The 22,515-nt window shown below is 39.9% G+C and overlaps 1 protein-coding gene across 3 annotated transcripts in view; it reads right to left on the bottom strand.

Moving 5' to 3' along the window:
- Positions 1 to 22,515, bottom strand: part of zfp64 (zinc finger protein 64 homolog (mouse)) — a 66,095-nt gene that overhangs the window by 17,996 nt on the left and 25,584 nt on the right. Inside the window, exons 3-4 of one of the 3 annotated variants that reach the window (XM_072556521.1) lie at positions 7,953 to 8,123; positions 2,891 to 2,953 (exon numbers count right to left, since the gene is read on the bottom strand). The exons of 1 other annotated variant lie outside the window; for it this stretch is intronic. In XM_072556521.1, coding sequence (XP_072412622.1) covers positions 2,891 to 2,953; positions 7,953 to 8,123 — 234 coding nt within the window. The remainder of the gene's footprint in view (positions 1 to 2,890; positions 2,954 to 7,952; positions 8,124 to 22,515) is intronic. One more of the 3 variants, XM_072556522.1, reaches the window with a different exon arrangement.

The following is a 22,515-nucleotide window of genomic DNA, read 5'->3' as shown; positions in this document are numbered from 1 at the left end:
TTCACCTTGGTTATGTATTGTGATTTCTGCACAGTAAGAACTCAACGGCAGTCATCCTGCAAATTAAGAAAATAAGCCCAAAGCAACAGTCCAATGACTTTTTGAGAAGAACTACTAAGCAAAGTCAAAGGATAATGATTACATGAGTGGATCACCCAATCTCTTCTGACATGCATTGAAGGGTTAAATGGCCAGGTAGAGTTGAAACTAGTATAAACAAACCATAACAAGTACAAACTCCTTACTCCCCCCAGATTGCTGCAAATTCACACAGATATAGATCTTCACATAGATCTAGATCTACCACCCTAGAGGTTATATACAAACACCTTCCTGGGAAATGTCAGCAGCTGAATCAGCAGTTCATGTGGATCATCAGGAATGCACACTGCATTACTACCTCAATTGTAACAATCCATTCCCACTCTCAGATGAACAACAAAAACACAATATAAATGGATGATGGCAATAATGTCATTTACAAAATCCCTACTCAGAGAAAAAAAGCCTTTGAATTAAAACCATAAATTTTGCAATGGATAAAGTTACAGAATTATTCAGCATGGAAACTGACCTTTCAGTCCAATGTGTCCATGCCAACCAAATATCCTAAATTAATCTTGTTCCATTTGCTAACATTTGGCCCATATCCCTCTAAACCCATCCTATTCATATACCCATTTAGATGCCTTTTAAATGTTGTAATTGTATCAGCCTCCATCACTTCCTCTGACAGCTCATTCCATATAAGCACCACCCTCTGCATGAAAAATTTGCCCCTTAAGTTTCTTGTATACCTTTCCCTAACACCCTGAACCTACGCCTCTACTTTGGACTCCTCTGCCATGGGAAAAAAGATCTTGGCTATTCACTCTATCTATGCCCCTCCTGATTTTATAAACCTCTATAAGATCACTCCTCACTCTCTGAGTCTCCAGGGAAAGCAGCCCCAGCCTTTTTAGCCTCCCCTAATAGCTCAAATCGCACTCCCCAACCCCACCAACATTCTTATAAATCTTTTCTGCATCCTTTCAAGTTTATCAACATCTTTCCTATAGCAAAGAGACCAGAATTGAACTTAGTATTCTAAAAGTGGCCTAACCCTAACCAATGTCCTGTACAGCAGCAACATGACATCTCAACTCTTGTTCTCAATGCACTGACCAATGAAGGCAAGTGTACCAAAACCTTCTTCACTGCCCTGTCCACTTGTAAGTCCACTTTCAAGGAACTATGAACCTGTACCCCAAGGGTTTTTTGTTCAGGAACACTCCCCAGGATCCTACCATTAAGTGCATAAGTCCTACCCTGATTTTGCCCTACCAAAATGCAACACATTTATCAAAATTAAACTCCATCTGCCACTCCACAGCTCATTAGTCCATCTGATTAAGGTTTTGCTGTACTCTGAGATAATCTTCTTCACTGTCCACTGCACCTCCAATTTTGGTGTCACCTGCAAACTTACTAACCATTCCCCCTGTATTTATATCCAAATCATATATATACATGACAAAAAGCAGTGGATCCAGCACTGACCCTTGCAGCACACCATTGGTCACAGGTCACCAGTCCAAAATACAACCCTCTACCATCACCCTCTGTCTCCTGCCTTCAAGACAATTTTGTATTCAAATGGCTAGCTCTCCCTGGATTCCATGTGATCTCACATTGCTAATTGTTTACTCTGAGGAACCTTGTTCCACGCCTTGCTGAAGTCCATTTAGACAATGTTTACCACTTTGCCTTTGCCAATCTTCTTTGGTGACAGGTTTCTGAGTCATTTACTGAGGATCCCCAGTTCCAATTTTTTAGCTTAGTTAGCTGGTTCTCTCTGATATGGTAGTAAGAGTCCTACAATTGGCCTAAGTTCTCCTGATTTAGGGACAGGGCAATCACCATGCATACTATGATTTCAGCTCAGTGATTCCTTCTGAAAAATTATAACAGATGGATACTAAGTGAGCACAACACAGGATTCAGTTCATGATCCGCTCCAGCAGTTAAATAACCTCCCAACAACATTGTTAACACTTGACCTTAGATAATGAATCAACAAAGGTTTGTAGAGCAAAGGTGGAGTCAAGTACACTGCCTGTCTGTGTGAAAATGCAAGCACTGTAGCTGACAAAGAGAGCTGTTTAAGTTTGATTTGAAAAGGTAAATAAGTATTGACAGAAACTGTTGGATAAAGGCTGTAAGGGTCTGAAAGGTTTAAGCTTTAAGCAGCACGGATTGTGATAGGTCAAATATCACTTGAGGGCAGGTTAGGATCTCAAAAGAGTTAGACCTCATATCCAGGTCCTTATCATAGACTTTGTAACAATGTCTATTCCATCACCATAAGCTGTTGCTGACATGAAATAAACAACATCTTGTTTAAAGACAAGTCCAGTCTCTTTAATCTAAAATGTTGTTTCTTCTATCACATCCCAGACCAAGCAGACCAGTTGTCAGCAAACCATCTTGAATAGTACTAGGTCTCGACACTAAAAGAAGATGGTGGCAGCAAATCTAATCTATGACATGCAATAGTACAGACAGCCTCATGTAACACAGTGGTCAGCAATGAGGATAATGTTTCCAGTAAGTTGCACAGTTGCTCAGCTGATTGGAAGTTCCCCGCATGCTAACCCATGTGCCTTCACATTGACAGAAATTATAATTAATGGGAATGCAGATATAGGATTACACATACAACAGACTCAACAAAGCACTATGAAATGTTTATCCCGTTATTTCCCAATATTGACAGCCTCAAGTTAAAGCTTGAATGTAAAATTGCTGGTTTTGCTGACACATCAATTGCATTTGGTCTGAAAAGACAAAGGCAAAACTTATCTAAATTTGAGGGGATTTGGGCAGCATTATGACCTAAAATTGGTCTTACCTGTGTGTGTTCTTAAATGTCGATCTAAATCTTTATTTCCATGGGATGTTTTAAATGCACAACCTAGTGACCAAAACAAAAATAACTTTTACATCTTTTCTGCATCTGATGATTCAGCGGCTAAGTCTTGTCCGCCATGATACAAAACTATACTATTTCATTCATAAGGGTGAGTCAATCTCAGTCCAGGCAGCAGAAGGAGGGCAGCAATTGGTCATAGTGTCCCGGCGCAGTGGAGAGTAGATTAAAAAGGTTAGCTGTTGCTCATGTTTAATTGCTGCCCAGAGTCAGCGCCCTATATTTCCCCAAGAAAGAACAATAATTAAGGGCAGACATCAAACTGGTACTGATGCCTCTTGCAGTAGTCTCCCACTTGCATAAAATGAATGATGATATGTTGGCTATTGATGCCTGTACAAAATGCATTTCAACAACAAACTGTGCTTTCAGAAGGAAAAGTGCAAAAAAGAATTTTTTTTATAAATAAAGCTTAAAGTATTGATAGTCACACCAGACATGCGACACAAAAACCATGCAAGCGTTTGTTTAGTGATGGAGGCTGTCTGGTGAAAAGAAAATAGAATATGTTAAGCAGCTAGAGGGGTGCAAGGAGGTTGCAGATACAGACAGTTTGGGTGAGTGAGCAAGTAACAGATGAAACTCAATGTGGTTAAGTGTGAAGTTATCAACTTTTGTAAAAACAAAACAGAATATTTTCATATGGGAAGGGAGTGGGAAATGTTTGCATTCAGAGAAACCTGGATGTCCTTGCACATTAAGCACAAATAACTTACATTCAGGTATGAGAAATAATTAGGAAGTCGGGTGGTATGTTAGCTTTTGTTACAAACAGATTAGTATAAAGATTAAATAAGTTTTGCTATAATTATACAGGGCATTGATGTAGTCACACCTGGAGCAGTGTGTACGGTTTTGGTCTCCCTATCTAAGGAAAGATATACTTGTCCTGAAGAAAAGTGCAACAAAGGTTTGTTAAACTGTTGTCTTATGAGCTGAAGGTCTATATTTCCTGGAGTTCAGAAGAATAAGTGGAGGTCTTATGAAAAGATATTATTCTTAAAGAGTTTGACTGAGGTCAATAATTTAAAAAAATGTTTCTTTTGATTGTGAAATTTAGAGTGAGGAGAGTAAGCGCTCAGCAATTTACAGCTGAAATAGGAGAAGTTTCCTCACTATTTCGCTCACTGAATTATTAATATTTGAATTTTTTTAACTCAGAAAGCTGTGGATTTGCAGTCATGGGAATCTTCAAGACAGAGGTTGATGGTTCTTTCGATGTTCAGGGAATTCAGAAAGAAGGGAATAGTGCAGAACCCGGAAAGTGAGTGTAAAACATTAGTCGTAATTATATTGAATGGCAGAGTGGAACTGAGCAACCAACTGGTTGACTCGATCTTTTATTTCTTTTCTCCTTAAGGTCTCTCAAGCAGAGGGGCAATAAATGCTTGAGAGTCTGAATTACTTTTTCACTAACATGTAAAGCTTGCCAAGATCTAAACAGTGCTCATTTGCATAGTCTCTCTATGTTTATAAACTAATCTTAGATAGAAAAATAATTAATTTTAAAAAGATAGTTCACCTGAAATTCATTCATCATTGTATACAAAGCAAATATATTCACACAGAATTACTTTCCATCAACTACCTCCTGTACAGTTTCTATTTCTTAACTCTATGACTGATAAAGAAGTTAAAAGCACATGCGAACCAGGTAACTTGATGTCCAACACTGGCTTCGGGATTGGTGATAGAAGATGGAGGTAAAAGGCTGTTCATGTGACTGGAAGGCGATGCACAGTGAAGTACCACAGGAATCAATGCTGAGTCCCTTATTGTTTGTGGTAAATATAAATGATGTAGGACACTAGGAAGCTCAAAGGATCAGAGGTTCTTGCAGTGGTTGTCCTCTGATCCCTGAAGGTGACAGTAGGGGTTACTGGATAGTTAAGAAAGCACACTGGACACTTACTTGACATCTAAAGGCTATAGGGCAAGCACTAGAAAGTACTAGGGCGGCATGGTGGCTCAGTAGTTGGCACTGCAGCCACACAGCGCCAGGGACTTGGATTTGATTCCAACCTCGAGTGACTGTGTGGAGTTTGCATGTTCTTCCCGTGTCTGCATGGGTTTCCTCCCACAATCCAAAGATGTGCAGGCCAGGTGAATTGGCCATGCTAAATTGCCCCTAGTGTTAGGTGTGTTAATCAGGGGTAAATATAGGGAAATGGGTCTGGGTAGGTTAGTCTTTGGAGGGTCGGTGTGGACTTACGAGTCATAGAGTCATAGAGATGTACAGCATGGAAACAGACCCTTCAGTCTAACCCATTCAGGCCGACCAGATATCCCAACCCAATCCAGTCCCACCTGCCAGCACCTGGCCCGTATCCCTCCAAACCCTTCCTATTCATATACCCATCCAAATGCCTCTTAAATGTTGCAATTGTACCAGCCTCCACCACATCCCCTGGCAGCAGTCTCTTTTATATCTTTCCCCTCTCACTCTAAACCTATGCCCTCTAGTTCTGGACTCCCCGACCCCGGGGAAAAGACTCTGTCTATTTATCCTATCCATGCCCCTCATAATTTTGTCAACCTCTATAAGGTCACCCCTCAGCCTCTGACGCTCCAGGGAAAACAGCCCCAGCCTGTTCAGCCTCTCCCTGTAGCTCAAATCCTCCAACCCTGGCAACATCCTTGTAAATCTTTTCTGAACCCTTTCAAGTTTCACAACATCTTTCCGATAGGAAGGAGACCAGAATTGCATGCAATATCTCAACAGTGGCCTAACCAATGTCCTGTACAGCTGCAACATGACCTCCCAACTCCTGTACTCAATACTCTGACCAATAAAGGAAAACATACCAAATGCCTTCTTCACTATTCTATCTTCCTGCGACTCCACTTTCAAGGAGCTATGAACCTGCACTCCAAGGTCTCTTTGCTCAGCAACACTCCCTAGGACCTTACCATTAAGTGTATAAGTCCTGCTAAGATTTGCTTTCCCAAAATGCAGCACCTCGCATTTATCTGAATTAAACTCCATCTGCCACTTCTCAGCCCATTGGCCCATCTGGTCCAGATCCTGTTGTAATCTGAGGTAACCCTCTTCGCTGTCCACTACACCTCCAATTTTGGTGTCAACTGCAAACTTACTAACTGTACCTCTTATGCTCGCATCCAAATCATTTATGTAAATGACAAAAAGTAGAAGGCCCAGCACCGATCCTTGTGGCACTCCACTGGTCACAGGCTTCCAGTCTGAAAAACAACCCTCCACCACCACCCTCTGTCTTCTACCTTTGAGCCAATTCTGTATCCAAATGGCTAGTTCTCCCTGTATTCCATGAGATCTAACCTTGCTAATCAGTCTCCCATGGGGAACCTTGTCGAACGCCTTACTGAAGTCCACATAGATCACATCTACCGCTCTGCCCATATCAATCTTCTTTGTTACTTCTTCAAAAAACGCAATCAAGTTTGTGAGACATGATTTCCCATGCACAAAGCCATGTTGACTATCCCGAATCAGTCCTTGCCTTTCCAAATACATGTACATCCTGTCCCTCAGGATTCCCTCCAACAACTTGCCCACCACCGAGGTCAGGCTCACCGGTCTATAGTTCCCTGGCTTGTCTTTACCGCCCTTCTTAAACAGTGGCACCACGTTTACCAACCTCCAGTCTTCCGGCACCTCACCTGCGACTATCAATGACTCAAATATCTCAGCAAGAGGCCCAGCAATCACTTCTCTAGTTTCCCACAGAGTTCTCAGGTACACCTGATCAAGTCCTGGGGATTTATCCACCTTTAAACATTTCAAGACATCCAGCACTTCCTCCTCTGTAATCTGGACATTTTGCAAGATGTCACCATCTATTTCCCTACATTCTATATCTTCCATGTCCTCCTCTACAGTAAACATTGATGTAAAATACTCATTTAGTATCTCCCCCATCTCCTGCAGCTCCACACAAAGGTCGCCTTGCTGATCTTTGAGGGGCCCTATTCTCTCCCTAGTTACCCTTTTGTCCTTAATACATTTGTAAAAACCCTTTGTATTCTCCTTAATTCTATTTTCCAAAGCTATCTCATGTCCCCGTTTTGCCCTCCTGATTTCCCTCTTAATATACTCCTACTTTCTTTATACGCTTCTAAGGATTCACTCCATCTATCTTGTCTATACCTAACATATGCTTCCTTCTTTTTCTTAACCAAACCCTCAATTTCTTTAGTCATCCAAAATTCCCTATACCTACCAGCCTTCCCTTTCACCCTGACAAGAATATACTTTCTCTGGATTCTTGTTGTTATCTCATTTCTGAGTGCTTCCCATTTTCCAGCCGTCCCTTTACCTGCGAACATCTGCCTCCAATCAGCTTTCGAAAGTTCTTGCCTAAGACTGTCAAAAGTGGTCTTTCTCCAATTTAGAACTTCAACTTTTAGAACTGGTCTATCCTTTTCCATCACTATTTTAAAACGAATAGAATTATGGTCGCTGGCCCCAAAGTGCTCTCCCACTGACACCTCAGTCACCTGCCCTGCCTTTTTTCCGAAGAGTAGGTCAAGTTTTGCCCCTTCTCTAGTAGGTGCATCCACATACTGAATCAGAAAATTGTCTTGTACACACTTAAGAAATTCCTCTCCATCTAAACCTTTAACACTATGGCAGTGTTGGGCCAAATGGCCTGTTTCCACACTGTAGTGAATCTAATCTAATCTGAAAAGAAAGTTGGTTTAGTGTAGATAGTTGGTGCAAACAATGGGCCAAAAGACTTCTTCTGTGCTTTATGGCTCTAGGACTCTGACTTATACCATGCAAACCAAGTGGAACATTGTATTGGAATGTGTGGAGACTTCGGAGTTCACAGAATGCATATGTTTTAACCACACAACAAACATCAAAGTTGCATTTTCTGTTAACTCCTATTATTTTCTCTGCATATAATAATCAGAACAGGAATTCTCCAAGACAAAAATCTCATGCCAAGCCGTTATAGGAACTCTCAAAGCTAATTGTTTCAGGAGTCTGTACAGTACATACCTGGATAGCAACACGTCAGCTTTTTTTGTGATGTTGAATTTGATTTTGATTTTTTTGGAGTTGGCCTGGTGGGTCCTAAGGATAGACTGGAAACTTCACCTGCATTGCTGGTACTGGGTAGATACGTCTGGTAACCTTGTTCAAAACCAAACTCTGACAACTGACTGGAAACTGTTCAATAGAAGTAACATTAATTTGTTATACATTCTGCATTTTTTGAAAATTTTTATTTGTAAAAGCAGACTTTTAATTTATAATTTGGATGAATGCTAACAATCAAGTTATCAACACAAAACATGAATCCTCTTTTTCTGGACTTTCTGTTCTTGTTGTTACAAGTCCTCCTATGCACACCTTCTCCCAGGTTTGCAAAAGATCTTTAGGAGACTCCCCAAAGCGGCAGCAGCTTATTATTACCTAAAATGTTTCTCTAACCTTTTATGACAGAACAGATCTTTACCTCCAATAGACATACCTCTTCCTGATCACCCAAAGATCTGAGTTTTCACTGTATGTAGAATCACAGATGCATGCACACACTTCCGTGTTCTACAGGGCCCAGGATTTCTCTCCCTTGATCTACTCACTCCACTCATATGGAAACATTCAAGCAGATCACCAAGGATTTTTAGTCATCAAAGCATTATTTAAAGATGCTCTACTGCAGATTCTTTTCAGAAACTCCAAGCACCAGATATGGGTACTAATGGTACTCCAGAAGCCAGATTATCTCAGCATCCTGAGTCACACTTGCCTTTCATAAACAGAGCATCAGTGCTGAACCAATTGAGACTGGAGCCTTATAAGAATTCTACAGTCAGTTCTTCCACAGTGCAATGATTGCATTCTTGTGCAACCCCGTGTTATAGAAAAATCGCTTTAGAAATAGAATTTAAAGTGTTCGCACTGCAATCGCGTTACACCCAACACACATTTTAAACATTTGCGTTTTAGAAACAGCGTCCCCAGTTTGCCAAAGCATCACAGCAAATTCATGTTGAGGCAACACGTATTATAGCAGAAAGACCTGTAGGTTGTTTTGCTTTTTAGGGGGACTGGTGACAGGATGATGAGAAGCATATCAATTTGAGGAGGGTTCACTGAAGAACACACAAAGCATAAATAGCAGGTGATGGTGCCATGAGAGCATCGGAGAGCCAGACAAACATATAGAATATGTCTTTCAGACTGAGGACAATGTCCAGTGAAGTACCACAGGAATCAATACTGAGTCCCTTATTGTTTGTGATACGTATAAATGATACAGAACACTAGGAAGCTCAGAGGAAGAGAGGTTCTTGCAGTGTTTGTCCTCTGATCCCTGAAGTGGCAGTACAGGTTATTGGATGGTTACGAAAGCACACTTGACACTTACTTACAAGTCATAGAATAGATTATCAGATTAGGGAGGTTATGTTGGAGCTGTACAACACTTTGATTAGGTCATAGCTGGAGGACTGTGCAAAGTTCTGGTCACCACACTATAGGAAGGATATGATATACTGTGGCTGCCCCTCGGTACAGTCTAAGTGCTGGTTGCCTTTTGACTGAAATATCATGTCAAAAAGAACACAGATCCAGCTTCCCATCAGACTTTCTGCATCATGTGAGTTGAAAAAAATGTAATTATTTGCCTTTCCTTTCTCTGAAAGCATCTTATAATGTTGGAATTGTCACTGTTAATGGCTTGGATTTTGTGAGAGAGAAAAGTACAACTTTTGCCGTTCACCTCAAGTGCACTTGCCCACAGCCTTTGGGCTTAGCAACCAAAATAGCTACTCCTCCAGTGTCTGCTGGACTCTTAAAGAATCCTCACTGACATATGCAGGCAGCATAGCAGGAAGAAAGAAACAGGAAAGATACATTATGTTTAAGTCATTGTACAAAAAGCAAAATTAAAATTGGACATGGACATAGGATTAAGGCAAATGCAAACAAGAGCAGAACAGAAGCTAGTAGGCAACATAAATTATTTTCTGAAGGCACAAGAATCCATACCTATTAAATTAGGATATTCAGAGCTACATGTTCTTCAACAGTAATTATTACTTTGTATAGTATTTAAAATAAAGTCATTCCTGATTGAAGCTCTATCTTCTTCAGCCCTTTTTAAAGTGAGAATAGCAGGTAATTAGCTCATGTCTCAACCATGACTATCTGGGTGGATTCCATCAGCAAAGACTGCAACAAGGCAACCTGAGGAAGACTTTCTGATTTCCATGTTTATTGTATGTGGGAAGGTATGAAAAAAAACGCTGCTGTCAGTTTTCCCCACAAATAATGTTAAATGTCAATATTAATACAGCAAAATCTGGACCATGATTTTGTTAAATACAAAATTTGTACACCAAGGTTTACACAAATAACAAACGATGAATGAATTAAATTTGTGGCATTTGTGAATGAAGGGATGTTGACTGGTACGCAAGAAACAAAAATCATGTCCTCTTGATATTCAATGCATTGAGAAAATCAAATCTTCCTTACACCCCTCATTAACTTCCTGGGAGCCACCTTTAACTGAACCGGCAAAATAAATGCTTTGGCTACAAGGGCAGGTCAGAGGATGGGTAGTCTGCAGATGATTCTCTCAGGTCACACACCATCTTGGCCTGACCTGAAAATATATTGCCCTTCCTTCAACATGGCTGGGGAAGAAAATTCTGGAACTTCCTCCCCGATAAGTGTCCTAAAACCTCACCAACTGCAGTGATACAAGAAAGCAATAAAGTACTAGCACCTTCAAAGGAGATTCAGAAGGGCAGTGAATTCTAACCTTGTCCTAAAATCAGCAACAACTTAATCCAACTACTGAATAATAAAACCCTCCCTCTTCTTCTTTGGGTGATCCTATATAATCTCCGATGTTAAGCAGAACTTGTAAATGAAACCCTGGCTCAATATCAGATCTATGGACAGCACCTACAACAATGTAACTTTTCCTCTCAATAGTCTAAGTACTGGCAGCTTCCATTTTCAACATTAATAAGGGTCAGACAAATATTCAATGGATAAAATAAACCCATTGTAGATTGAAAAGATCAGACTCAATTATACAAGAAGAAAGACAATCTCAAAGCAGGGAAAAATCCTTTTGTATTAATGATCATGGTTTAAAAAAAAAGAAATATGTGGCAGCTAATTTGGCATTTAATTTAGTTTTGTGGGACTACTTGAATTTCAAATTTCTCTTTCTTGTTAGTAGTTGGATTTCTAAGAGGATTTTCTTTAAAAAGAGTTATATTTGCAGTAGTATATAGAGAAAAAGAAAATATTTGATGAAAGTAGCCAGTTATGGCTGGTTTAGTTTAGTTTCTGGCCAGTGGTAACCCTCAGAGTGTTAATATGGGAGAATAAAGTGATGGTCATGCCATCGAATGTTGTTGTGATTAGTCCCCGAGTAAGAATCAGCAACTAGTTCCAATGCTGGATGGGATATCCCTAAATGCTTATGCTGCTGGGTAAGGAGGAATGAGTTGGTTCCCCTTCTTAGTTCAACCGCTCTCTTGGTTGGTCATAGGAAGATTAACTTTAAAAAGGTGCTTTCCCACAAAAGATATCTTTACTCAATTCAAATACTTTACCATTTTAAAAGGACCAAATTAGCCAGGCTTTCTTAAATAAACAGATTTTAAAAATGAATCCAGTGAAAATGCATGTATTAATCACTGGGTTCTGTGAGGATTGCACAATGGAATTTTGTAGCTGTTATGTTGAATGATATCACTAACATTGATAGGGAAGAGGTTGATTTTGAGATTCTCGGCTCTGTGAGCTAACTGACATTTTTATTTTGTTGCCTTTTTTATAGTAACTTCACTAGTTTTCCTGGTTCCAGCACTCAGTTCAAGAGCCTGTCTGTCGCTAGCATGTAGGGGTGTACGTGGAGACTAGGACTATAGGGATTTTTAGCCCCTGTTCTTGCATTTTTCTGAGAGGATAAAACATGATCATGTCTTTTGACTCATATAAAAATGACATAATTCACAGGAAATGACTTTCCTGCTGAGAGAGGTAATCAGATTTTGCCTTGCATCTCTTCTTTTTAAGTTTCTCTGGAACTCTACAGATGTGACATTCCACAGGTTCATAAAAGGAGTCTCAGCAATCAGGCAATTCCATTCTCATGACTTCCTTTTATCAGCCAATCTTAGCTTGTAGGTGTTTTATTTATAAGAAACCAAAAGGGCCTGCTTAAAAGTTTGATATTTGCATAAGTAATCTGGGGTTGTTATTCATGGTAATGACAATATTATGGGGTGAAGGTTGGATTCTCTCTTGTTGTAGATGGTCATTGCCTGGCATTGTGTGGTGCAAATATTATTTGTAACACATCAGTCCAAGCCTGAATATCAACCGGTTCTTGCTGCATTTGGACACAGACTGTTTAATTATACAAAGAGTCACAAATGGAACTGATCATTGCACAATCAGCAAAAGTCCCACCTCTGGTGTTATGACGGAAGATAGTCATTGATAAAGCAGCTGAAGATGGCTGAGCATAGGACACTACCTTGAGGAATTCATGTAGTGAGGTCCTGTGGTCAAATTTACTCAGATTCAAACAGAATCCAGTTTTGTGGGGAGTCCGGCTGCAATACTCGGTCAAATGCGGTCTTGATGTCAAAGGCAGTCACCCCCTCTAGAGTTCACCTCTTTTGTCCATGTTTGGACCAAGGCCTGTAATAAGGTCAAGAGTTCAGTTGGTCTGTCAGAATCCAAACTTAACATCAATAAGCAGGTTATTGTTGACCACATACCACTTGGAAACACCATCAATGACATGTTCCATCAATTTGCTCAAGTTTGAGAATAAAATGACATGAATAATGAATGTCAGTTAAATCACTGACCTCTTTGAAGAAAAGGCTAAGAGGAAGTCTGACAGAAGAACACAAAATCATGAAGAATCTGGACAGAGTTAGTGGTTAACCTTTTCCAGATGTGGAAGGATTAAGAAAAAGAAGGCACAGTTTTAAGGTAATTGGCAAAAAAAATTGGAGAACATGAACAGAAAAAAATTTCTCATAGTGAGAAGTTAGATTCAGGAATGGGCTGTCTGTAAGTCTGGTGGAGACAAGCTCAATTAAGTCATTGTAGAGAGTTAGATAATTATGAAAAAAAAAGACCTGCAATGAGAAGATGTGGTAGTGACATATAGTGAATTATGCCTTTGGAGAGTCAGTATAGAGATGGTAGGCTGAATGGTCTCCAGTACTATAACAATTTTGTGATTACACAGTGACTTATGTGGTTATAAAGTACTTTGAGAATCCCTGGGATTATAAAAGGCACTATATATGTGCAAGATGTTTTTCTTCTGCCTTTAACTGTCTCCAAAAATGAATTTAAGATTTTGATTTCAATATCGGTGGCTCAATACTTAGTGCTGCTGCTTCAAAGCACCAGGGACCAGGGTTCAATTCCACCCTCATGCGACTGTCTGTGTGGAGTTTGCATGTTCTCCCTGTGTCTGTGTAGGTTTCATAGGTGCTCCGGTCTCCTCCCACAGTTCAAAAATGTGCAGGTTAGCTTGATTGGTCATGCTAAATTACCTATAGTGTCCAGGCATGTGCCATTAGGTGCATTTGCCATGGGAAATGCAGGGATTCAGGGATAGGATCGGGGGTGAGTCTGGGTGGCATGCCATTTGGAGTATCAGTGTGGACTTGTTGGGCCAAATGGCCTGTTTCCACACTGTAGGGATTCTGTGGATCCCTACTTTTCACTTTATGAATTAATAATCTAGATGAAGGAACTGAGGGAATTCTGGTTAAGTTTCCAGATGATACAAAGACAGGTAGAGGGACAGGTAGCATTGAGGAGGCGGGGATTTGACAGGGTAGGATAGTGGGCAAAGAAGTGGCAGATAGAGTACGATGTGGGAAAGGGTGAGGTAATGCACCTCGGAAGAATAGAGACATGGACTATTTTCTAAATGGAGAGACAATTTAGAAGTCTGAAGTGCAAAGAGACTTGGGAATTCTCAAGATAAACTTACAGGTTGAGTCAGTAGTTAGGAAGGAGAGTGCAATGTTGGCACTTATCTTGAAAGGATCTGAATATAAAAGCAGGGGTGTACTTTTGAGGCTCTATAAGGCTCTAGTCAAACCACATTTGGAGTATTGTGTGCAGTTTAGGCCCCATATCTCAGGAAGGATGTACTGGCCCTGGAGGGTGTTCAGAGAAGGTTAATGAGAAGCTTCATATCTGAGGAACGTTTGAGGACTCTGGATCTATGCTTGATGGAGTTTAGAAGGATGAGAGGGGGATCTAATTGAAACTTACAGAATACTGAATGGTCTGGACAGAGTCAACACTGGGAAGATGTTTCCATTGGTAGGAGAGATTAGGACCTGAGGACACAGCCTTAGAGTAAAGGGGAGACTCTTTAGAACAGAGATAAGGAGAGACTTCTTCAGCCAGAGACTGGTGAATCTATGAAATTCACTGCCACAGAAGGCTGGGGAGCCAGGTCATTGAGTATATTCAAGATGGAGATAGATAGGTTCTTGTTTGTTCAGGGGATCAAGGGTTACAGGGAGAAAGCGGGAGAATGGGGTTGAGAAACTTACAGCCATGATTGAATGGCGGAGCAGACTCAATGGGCTGAATGGCCTAATTTCTGCTTCTATGTCTTATGGATCCTTTCAAAGGACTGATCATGCTTTGTGTAAAGTTCTTGCCAACATCCATCTTAAAAATGTTCCTTTTACAACCAGGGTTCATTATCATTATGGGAAATAAAATTTTGGATTAATTTTATCTGCACTTGTTCCTATCTTCTTCCTCTGGTAAGATTGCCTCTAATATGTTTCTTTCCAAGATGAAATAAGATTCAGCTACTCCAGACTTTCCATAGCTCAATCTTTTGTTACCAGTTGTCAGCCATCCACCTCCCCTTAGTGAATTGAATGTTTCCTTTATATCTTAATGACCAAACTGAAAACAGTGATCAGGCTGAAACCTGACCAGGTCCCTTTACACTCTTAGTCTGGTATTTCCAGACTTATACTCAAATGACCTGGCAACAATGCTTTAGAATTGCATTCACCTTGTTTCTTACTGCTGCACATTCAGTTGACACAGTGATGGTGATAATGCAATAGAAGATATTTAAAGTTCACTGTGACATGGCCCTACATTTACAGGGTTGGAACCCTGAAGCCTAAGCTGCACTAGTATAAGTGGACTGTACAATATTACCAATGCAGCCTGAAAAAGCCTAGTGTACTGGCTGCCTGCACACTAATGGTGCACAACACGTGCTCAGTATACATTTGTTTAATTTGGGTGTCAATTTCATAAACTTTACAAGAGCACTTGAAAACCAAAACATTTCCTCAGTGCCAATTTGCAATGATGGGAAGGAATCACACACCTTTTTCTTGCAGTTGGACCACCTACTATTTATGCCTTGGGTTTCCAGTGACTCAATCATTTTTTAAAAAGGGTCTTCATTCAGACACTCTTTCAGGGGAAAAAGACAGCACATTTTTTGGAGGTACTACTCAACATGTTGATTTCCAAATCCTCTGCCCTTTCAATGCATCAAACGATAAGTCGGCTTATAGCTGAAAGTCAGGACCCCATTACTCATTTTATAAAGCATCACTACACGTACAAAATGCACAGAGAACTGTGTATTCAATATATATAATGCACACCATAGTTTAGAACAGTAAAAATTTAGCAAGTGGTTATGGCCAGACCCCCGATTCAATCTTGTTGCTCGTTCGAGCAGCTCTTAGATTCTGCTGATAAGGCAAAATATCTCTACTAAGATCTCTCAAGATCATTTGAATATGCTGCAAAACAAAAGTGGTCTTATCAGAATGTAACTAATTAGAATAATGCTTTATACAATGGGACAGTTTCCAAACCTCAGATCTATTTTCATTGACACAGAGTGTAGTACATTATTAAATGCTAAGCTACATTTACACAGTCTCTCCTAAATGAAATCAGACTGAATGAGAACAAGAGACACATTTTGTGCTTTATATTTAATGAAACAAATGCCAGCCTTAACAAGCACTCTCCTGTTTTCTCATTAACCAAAGATATGTTGATTGTTCATATAATAAGCCTTGATTTAAAAAAAAATCAAGTGACCTTTCCTCACCATCTTTTTCTTCAGCCCTCCCTCCCTATTTGATGGCAATAAAACATTCCCAGCCGAGGATCCATAAACAATGACAGTCACGTGCAAATTGCTATTAGACTAATTTTACAACCAGACCCTTGGCATGGTTTGCCAGGTTATTGCAGTTCCAGAGAGGATACCCTAAACTGTCAAGCATCAGGGTGAGGAAAGGTGAATTGGTATCCCTTCTTTATTCGCCCACTTAGTCAAAACAAAATTAATTTAGAAATAAAGGAAAAATGTGTTCAGACAACAGGATTATAAAAGGTGAAGGAGAACTGACAGAATGATCTACTTACTCATGAAGAATGAGGTCATCCTTGATGCAAATTCATTACAGTGTTTTCTTTTGAGTGCCAAATAAAGGTGCAAATGCCAATAGCTAAGAAAAACATTTTGAATTTCTATTATCATCAGATAGATGACCATACTTTATTCTATTTTTTAAAATTTAAAACAACAACAATGTATCTGGAACTGTATTTATTGGAATCTTGGCTTCATGATCTAATTGGTGAATCTGATACCACAGATTGAAAATTTATCAAGACTTTCCTGGACACCCAAGCACGTTCGGGCTTTCTTTACGGATCTTCTCAAACTAATCAACCTTGACCATCCTGTTTCTTTTGTATGCATGACATGAGACCCAAGGATTCCAAGTATCAAGTGTATGTTCAGTCAGATTAATGGAAAACAACACCTTGGCACTAAAATCCATTTCCAAAACAGATCGTCGGAGACAACATTAACTTGTGATTAATGTGAACCGCTTTTGTAAACATTAAAACCAGGAACCAAGCAATAAATTTACCAGCCAAAAAGAAGAAACTGTCTTGCCAGGGATCAGTGACAATAAAAACAAACATCAATTCGAGGATGAGCCATGTACTGCAACTAGTAAATAATTTACCCAACATCAAACAAGGAGTGAAACTCAAAACCAAAATCAGTCGTCTCTTGTGGAAGCCAACTTGTTTATTCAACATCATCGTCATCCGCTCCACTACCCAGTCACTCTTTCAGCACTATGACCTTCTGCTCTGGCTTCTGCTCTCCTTGCCCATTCAATTCCTACCTTGACGACTCTTCACCTTGAGCTTCTTCAAATGAACCAGACCTTTTCCAACTGGTTGATCTTCTCCAAATTACCTCTTGGCTGCAATCCAATCTGAGCTATCTCACTAAACAAGGGCTGCTACAGGAACACAAGACATCATCAATGTTTAGAATCACTTTATTTTGTACTCAGGTGATGATATCACAACAGTAAATCTGGGCCTTTCTCCACCTCTTTGTTCTGAGCTATTTTGAAGACAATAATTCCAGCATTTTTGTAGTTCCACAGATAACTCAATAGGAGCCATTCTTCATGATAAGAACAGATGAGAATCTAATCATACCCAAAAAGAACAGGTTATTTTTGAGGGTTTTCGGCATGTTTGATTCAAGTTCTTACCCAACGTCCACATAGACGAACTTCCCAGGATTCATGGGTAACTATTTCCTCCTGTAAAGCCTGATGGAGTTCAGGCTACATATAACTCCCAAACTACTGATGCCCATAAGTCTGGCTGAAATAGCACAGACTGAAAATCAGACTTAAGGTCCTTACTCAACATAACGGAGCCAAACCTTGAATCATTCATAACACAACAGATAACAAGTTCAATAGAATGGATCCAAGATATTTTTCTAGAACGATATGCTTAAAGAATCAACAAGTGACCAGACTACTTTAGATCTAGCATTGTGTCATGTGACAGGGTTAATTAGTAGTATTGTTGTATATTAACTCTGCAAGAGAGTTCTGGTTAACCCAAATGCATTTATGTTTCAAAAAGCACTGCATCAAACGTAGACATTTCTACACTTTAGTCGTACAACTTCAAAAAAGTCTTTCTGAAATTCAAAAATTGGTTTAAAAGGAACAATTCACTTTTGCCATTTTATATTTATTTGTCTTGTCTGTGGGTAATAAAGTGGACATGAGCCCCCAGTTTGTTACAATTGCTCCCTGGGTGAGAGTTACCAATTTATTAAGATTTGGACCAGACATCCCCAAACGGGTATGCTCCTGGGTGAGGAGTAACCCCTCTCTTGTTTGGTTTTAAGCAGATTAATTCCCTTCCCATGTGGATGCCTTTTCCCGATCCAAATGTATTTATATTTCAACAGAAGCCAAGTTAACCAGGGTTTATTTTTATCAGGAAAGTGTAAATTTTCAAAGTTTGTGAGAAGATTCGTAGTTGTGGTTCTGTCCGCCGTGCTGGGAATTTGTGTTGCAGACGTTTCATCCCCTGTCTAAGTATAATCCTCAGTGCTTGGGAGCCTCCTGTGAAGCGCTTCTGTGATGTTTCCTCCGGCATTTATAGTGATTTGTATCTGCCGCTTCCGGTTGTCAGTTTCAGCTGTCCGCTGCAGTGGTCCGTATATTGGGTCCAGGTCAATGTGCTTATTGATTGAATCTGTGGATGAGTGCCATGCCTCTAGGAATTCCCTGGCTGTTCTCTGTTTGGCTTGTCCTATAATAGTAGTGTTGTCCCAGTCAAACTCATGTTGCTTGTCATCTGCATGTGTGGCAACTAAGGATAGCTGGTTGTGTCGTTTCGTGGCTAGTTGGTGTTCATGGATGCGGATCGTTAGCTGTCTTCCTGTTTGTCCTATGTAGTGTTTTGTGCAGTCCTTGCATGGGATTTTGTACACTACATTGGTTTTGCTCATGCTGGATATGGGGTCCTTCGTTCTGGTGAGTTGTTGTCTGAGAGTGGCTGTTGGTTTGTGTGCTATTGAGTTCTAGTGGTCGCAGTAATGTTGCTGTCAGTTCGGAAATGCTCTTGATGTATGGTAGTGTGGCTAGTCCCTTGGGTTGCGGCATGTCCTCGTTCCGTTGTCTTTCCCTTAGGCATCTGTTGATGAAATTGCGGGGGTATCTGTTTTTGGCGAATACATTGTATAGGTGTTCTTCTTCCTATTTTTGCAGTTCTGGTGTACTGCAGTGTGTTATGGCCCTTTTGAACAGTGTCTTGATGCAACTTATTTTGTGCTTGTTGGGGTGGTTGCTTTCATAGTTTAGGACTTGGTCTGTGTGTGTGTGGCTTTCCTGTAAACCTTTGTGGTGAATTCTCCGTTCGGTGTTCTCTGTACCATCATGTCTAGGAATGGGAGTTGGTTGTCCTTTTCTTCCTCTCTAGTGAATCGGATTCCTGAGAGTGTGGCATTGATGATCCGGTGTGTGTTCTCTATTTCTGTGTTTTTAATGATTGCAAAGGTGTCATCCACATATCTGACCCAGAGTTTGGGTTGAATTTGCAGTAAGACTGTTTGTTCTAATCTTTGCATGACCGCTTCTGCTATGAGTCCAGAGATGGGTGAGCCCATGGGTGTGCCGTTGATTTGTTCATATATTTGGTTGTTGAATGTGAAGTGTGTTGTGAGGCACAGGTCCAGTAGTTTGAGTATGCTGTCTTTGTTGATAGGTTCAATGTCCTGTTGTCTGTTCTGTATGTCCAGCAGGTTGGCTATTGTTTCTCTGGCTAGGGTTTTGTCGATAGAGGTGAACAGTGCCGTTACATCGAATGAGACCATAGTTTCTTCCAGGTCTATGTGTATATTTCTGATGATGTCCAAGAATTCCTGTGTTGATTGTATAGAGTGTCTGGATCCGCTGATCAGGTGTTTCAGTTTCTGCTGTAGTTCTTTAGCCAGTTTGTGTGATGGTGTCGCTGGTAGTGATACTATTGGTCTGAGTGGGATGTCTGGTTTGTGCACTTTAGGTAGTCTATAGAATCTGGGGGTGTTGTTGCTTTCAGGTTTCATTCTCTGTAGGTCAAACCTGGTTATCTGTCCGTTTTTTTGCAGGTTCCTCAGTGTGTTGTTTATCCTATTGGTGAGCTGTGGGATGGGGTCAAACTCCCTCTTTTGGTAGGTGTTGGTATCTGCAAGTAGTTGTTGCGCTTTTTGGATGTAGTCTGCTTTGTCCAGGATAACCGTCATTCTGCCTTTGTCTGCTGGTAGTATGATTACGTTCTTATTGTTTCTTAGTGATTTTAGTGCTTCCCTCTCCTTGGTGTTTGTCTTTTCCTTGTTATCAGAGGTATGATATTTTGTCTCACTGTTTGTTGTGTCTCTTCTGTCACTCCATTGTTCCTGAGTGTGCATTCTAGTTATAGAATTATTGAGTGGTTTGCTGCTGAGAGGGGTAGCCAGCCCCTTACTATTGCTTCCTCTTAAATATGATCAAATTTGACCTGACTCTTTGTAGATGGGAAGATTAAAGGGTTCACATAGGGCTTTGCCAATTAAACACTGACTCTATATCAGCACTCAACTTTTTGTTGTATTTCCTCTTCTAAAAGGAGCATCTTGTAATTAAGAATTCAATATCCATAAATAATCTGGGTTTCTGATTGGTGGTCATGACAGAATTACATTTTGATTGATAATTTCCCTTCTAAAGAACTATAGTTTGCTACTTAGCACCTCTAGCATAATATAAGTTACTATTCAAATAGATCTAAGAACCAATAAGTCACCAAGAGCAAACTAAAAGAAAAGTTAATTGAGGAATTCAAGAGGGGGGGTTTGAGGAAGAATTTTAAATCAACCAGTAATGAATAAGAACATATGAAACTAAACTGATAAGTTACATTTTCCTCACAACTGATAGTAATTAAACAAAAACTCCTTATATAACTGGTAGCAATAGTTATAAGTTATAAATAATTATAAATCTTACCTGAAACTATTCATGATCTTATAATGTATCATCTTTCATTTTGTAGCTGCAACCAGAATGCCCTGCATTGCACAATGTACAGTCAAGTTCCCCAGTCACTGCCACCAAACTGATTCCATCTTTTTCTCTATCGTTTCAGGGTCTGATTTGGTTTGTGACTCACTGAAGGCAGTAGGTAAATTCAAGGCATGTTGTCCTAAAAAAGGTGAAATAGTTCCACTGGGCCAGTGAAGTGGCTTGTGGAGATCCTTCCTCCTGCAACATAGTTTAGTGCCTCTGCCTTCTCCTTCTCCTAAACCACCTCACCTCACCTCTGAGTTTATCGTTTTATTCAAATTAATGTGAATAGCTGTTCACTGATGGAGATTCTTATTGTAGAAAGCAAGGTGGTGGAAGCTGCAAATACATATCCCAAATCTATAATTGCTAGGACCACTAACAGAAACATCTAATCTTAGTGAGTCTTTTGAGATGTTGATTTTAGCCTAAGAAATTTTACATTTGGCTGTACAAAAACCTGCAATTCACAAACTTATGCCACAAACACAGCATAAAAAAAGTCTTTACTTTGGTTGTACCTCCGGCAATTCATTAATCTATCCCCAGCATGAGTACAGGGGAAGGGATGCAGAGCAAATGACTTTCACATTACTACACAGTATTATTAATGTGGACTGTATCATTAATGCTAATTGTACCATTAATCAACTGTTCTGTTTGACCGTATATTTACATATTGAGTGTGGCAATTTACCAGCCTACAAAATTAAATCAATCATTTATAAGTGAAAAAAAAATTGGTTGATTAAATGAATTATCATTCTATAAACAAATTGCACAATGTGGTACATTACTGCCTCTCATAGGAATACACTGCTTTGCAATGTCAAACAAGCAATGCATAATATTAACATAAATGTTTAGACACATGAGCAACATTTTGTTAGTGTTGGGAACAATTATGTTTTGAGTCAGTTAACATGGGAGAAATTTCAACCGAGAAAGATGACTGCATATGAATAAGTTCTTTGTTTTTCTAGATTTGAAATCACAGGTAGGGACACTACAACAAAGCGTAGATCAAATGTGCAATAACAGAAACAGTATTATACATCCAAAAGATATAGGAGCAAAAGTAGACCATTTCACTCATCGAATCTGTTCCATCATTAAATGGCAGAGATCATGGCTGATTTGATAATTCTCAACTTTATTTTCCTGCCTTTCCCTATAACCTTTGATACCCTTACAAACAAAACATCTGCCTGTCTCAGCCTTGAATATACTTAATGGCCCAACCAGGGACCCAAGTTCGGTTCCAGCCTCGGGCGACCGTCTGTGTGGAGTTTGCACATTCTCCCCATGTCTGCATGAGTTTCCTCCAGGTGCTTTAGTTTCCTCCCACAGTCTAAAGATGAGCAGGTCAGGTGAATTAATTGCTCATAGTGTTAGGTGCATTAGTCAGAGGGAAATGGGTCTGGGTGGGTTACTCTTCGGAGGGTTGGTGTGGATTTGTTGGGCCGAAGGGCCTGTTTCCACACTGTAGGGGAATCTAATCTAATCTAAAAAATTCTATTATCCCTAACATGTTTTTTATAACGATAGTTGTTGTATTTATTTCCTCTCCTCCTTTTGTACATTGAATATGTAGCAATTTTAGAATGCTATTAGTGTCTTCA

Source organism: Chiloscyllium punctatum, chromosome 37 (genome assembly GCF_047496795.1).
Source record: "Chiloscyllium punctatum isolate Juve2018m chromosome 37, sChiPun1.3, whole genome shotgun sequence".
NCBI lineage: Eukaryota > Metazoa > Chordata > Chondrichthyes > Orectolobiformes > Hemiscylliidae > Chiloscyllium > Chiloscyllium punctatum.
This window is presented reverse-complemented; position numbering and strand designations above follow the sequence as displayed.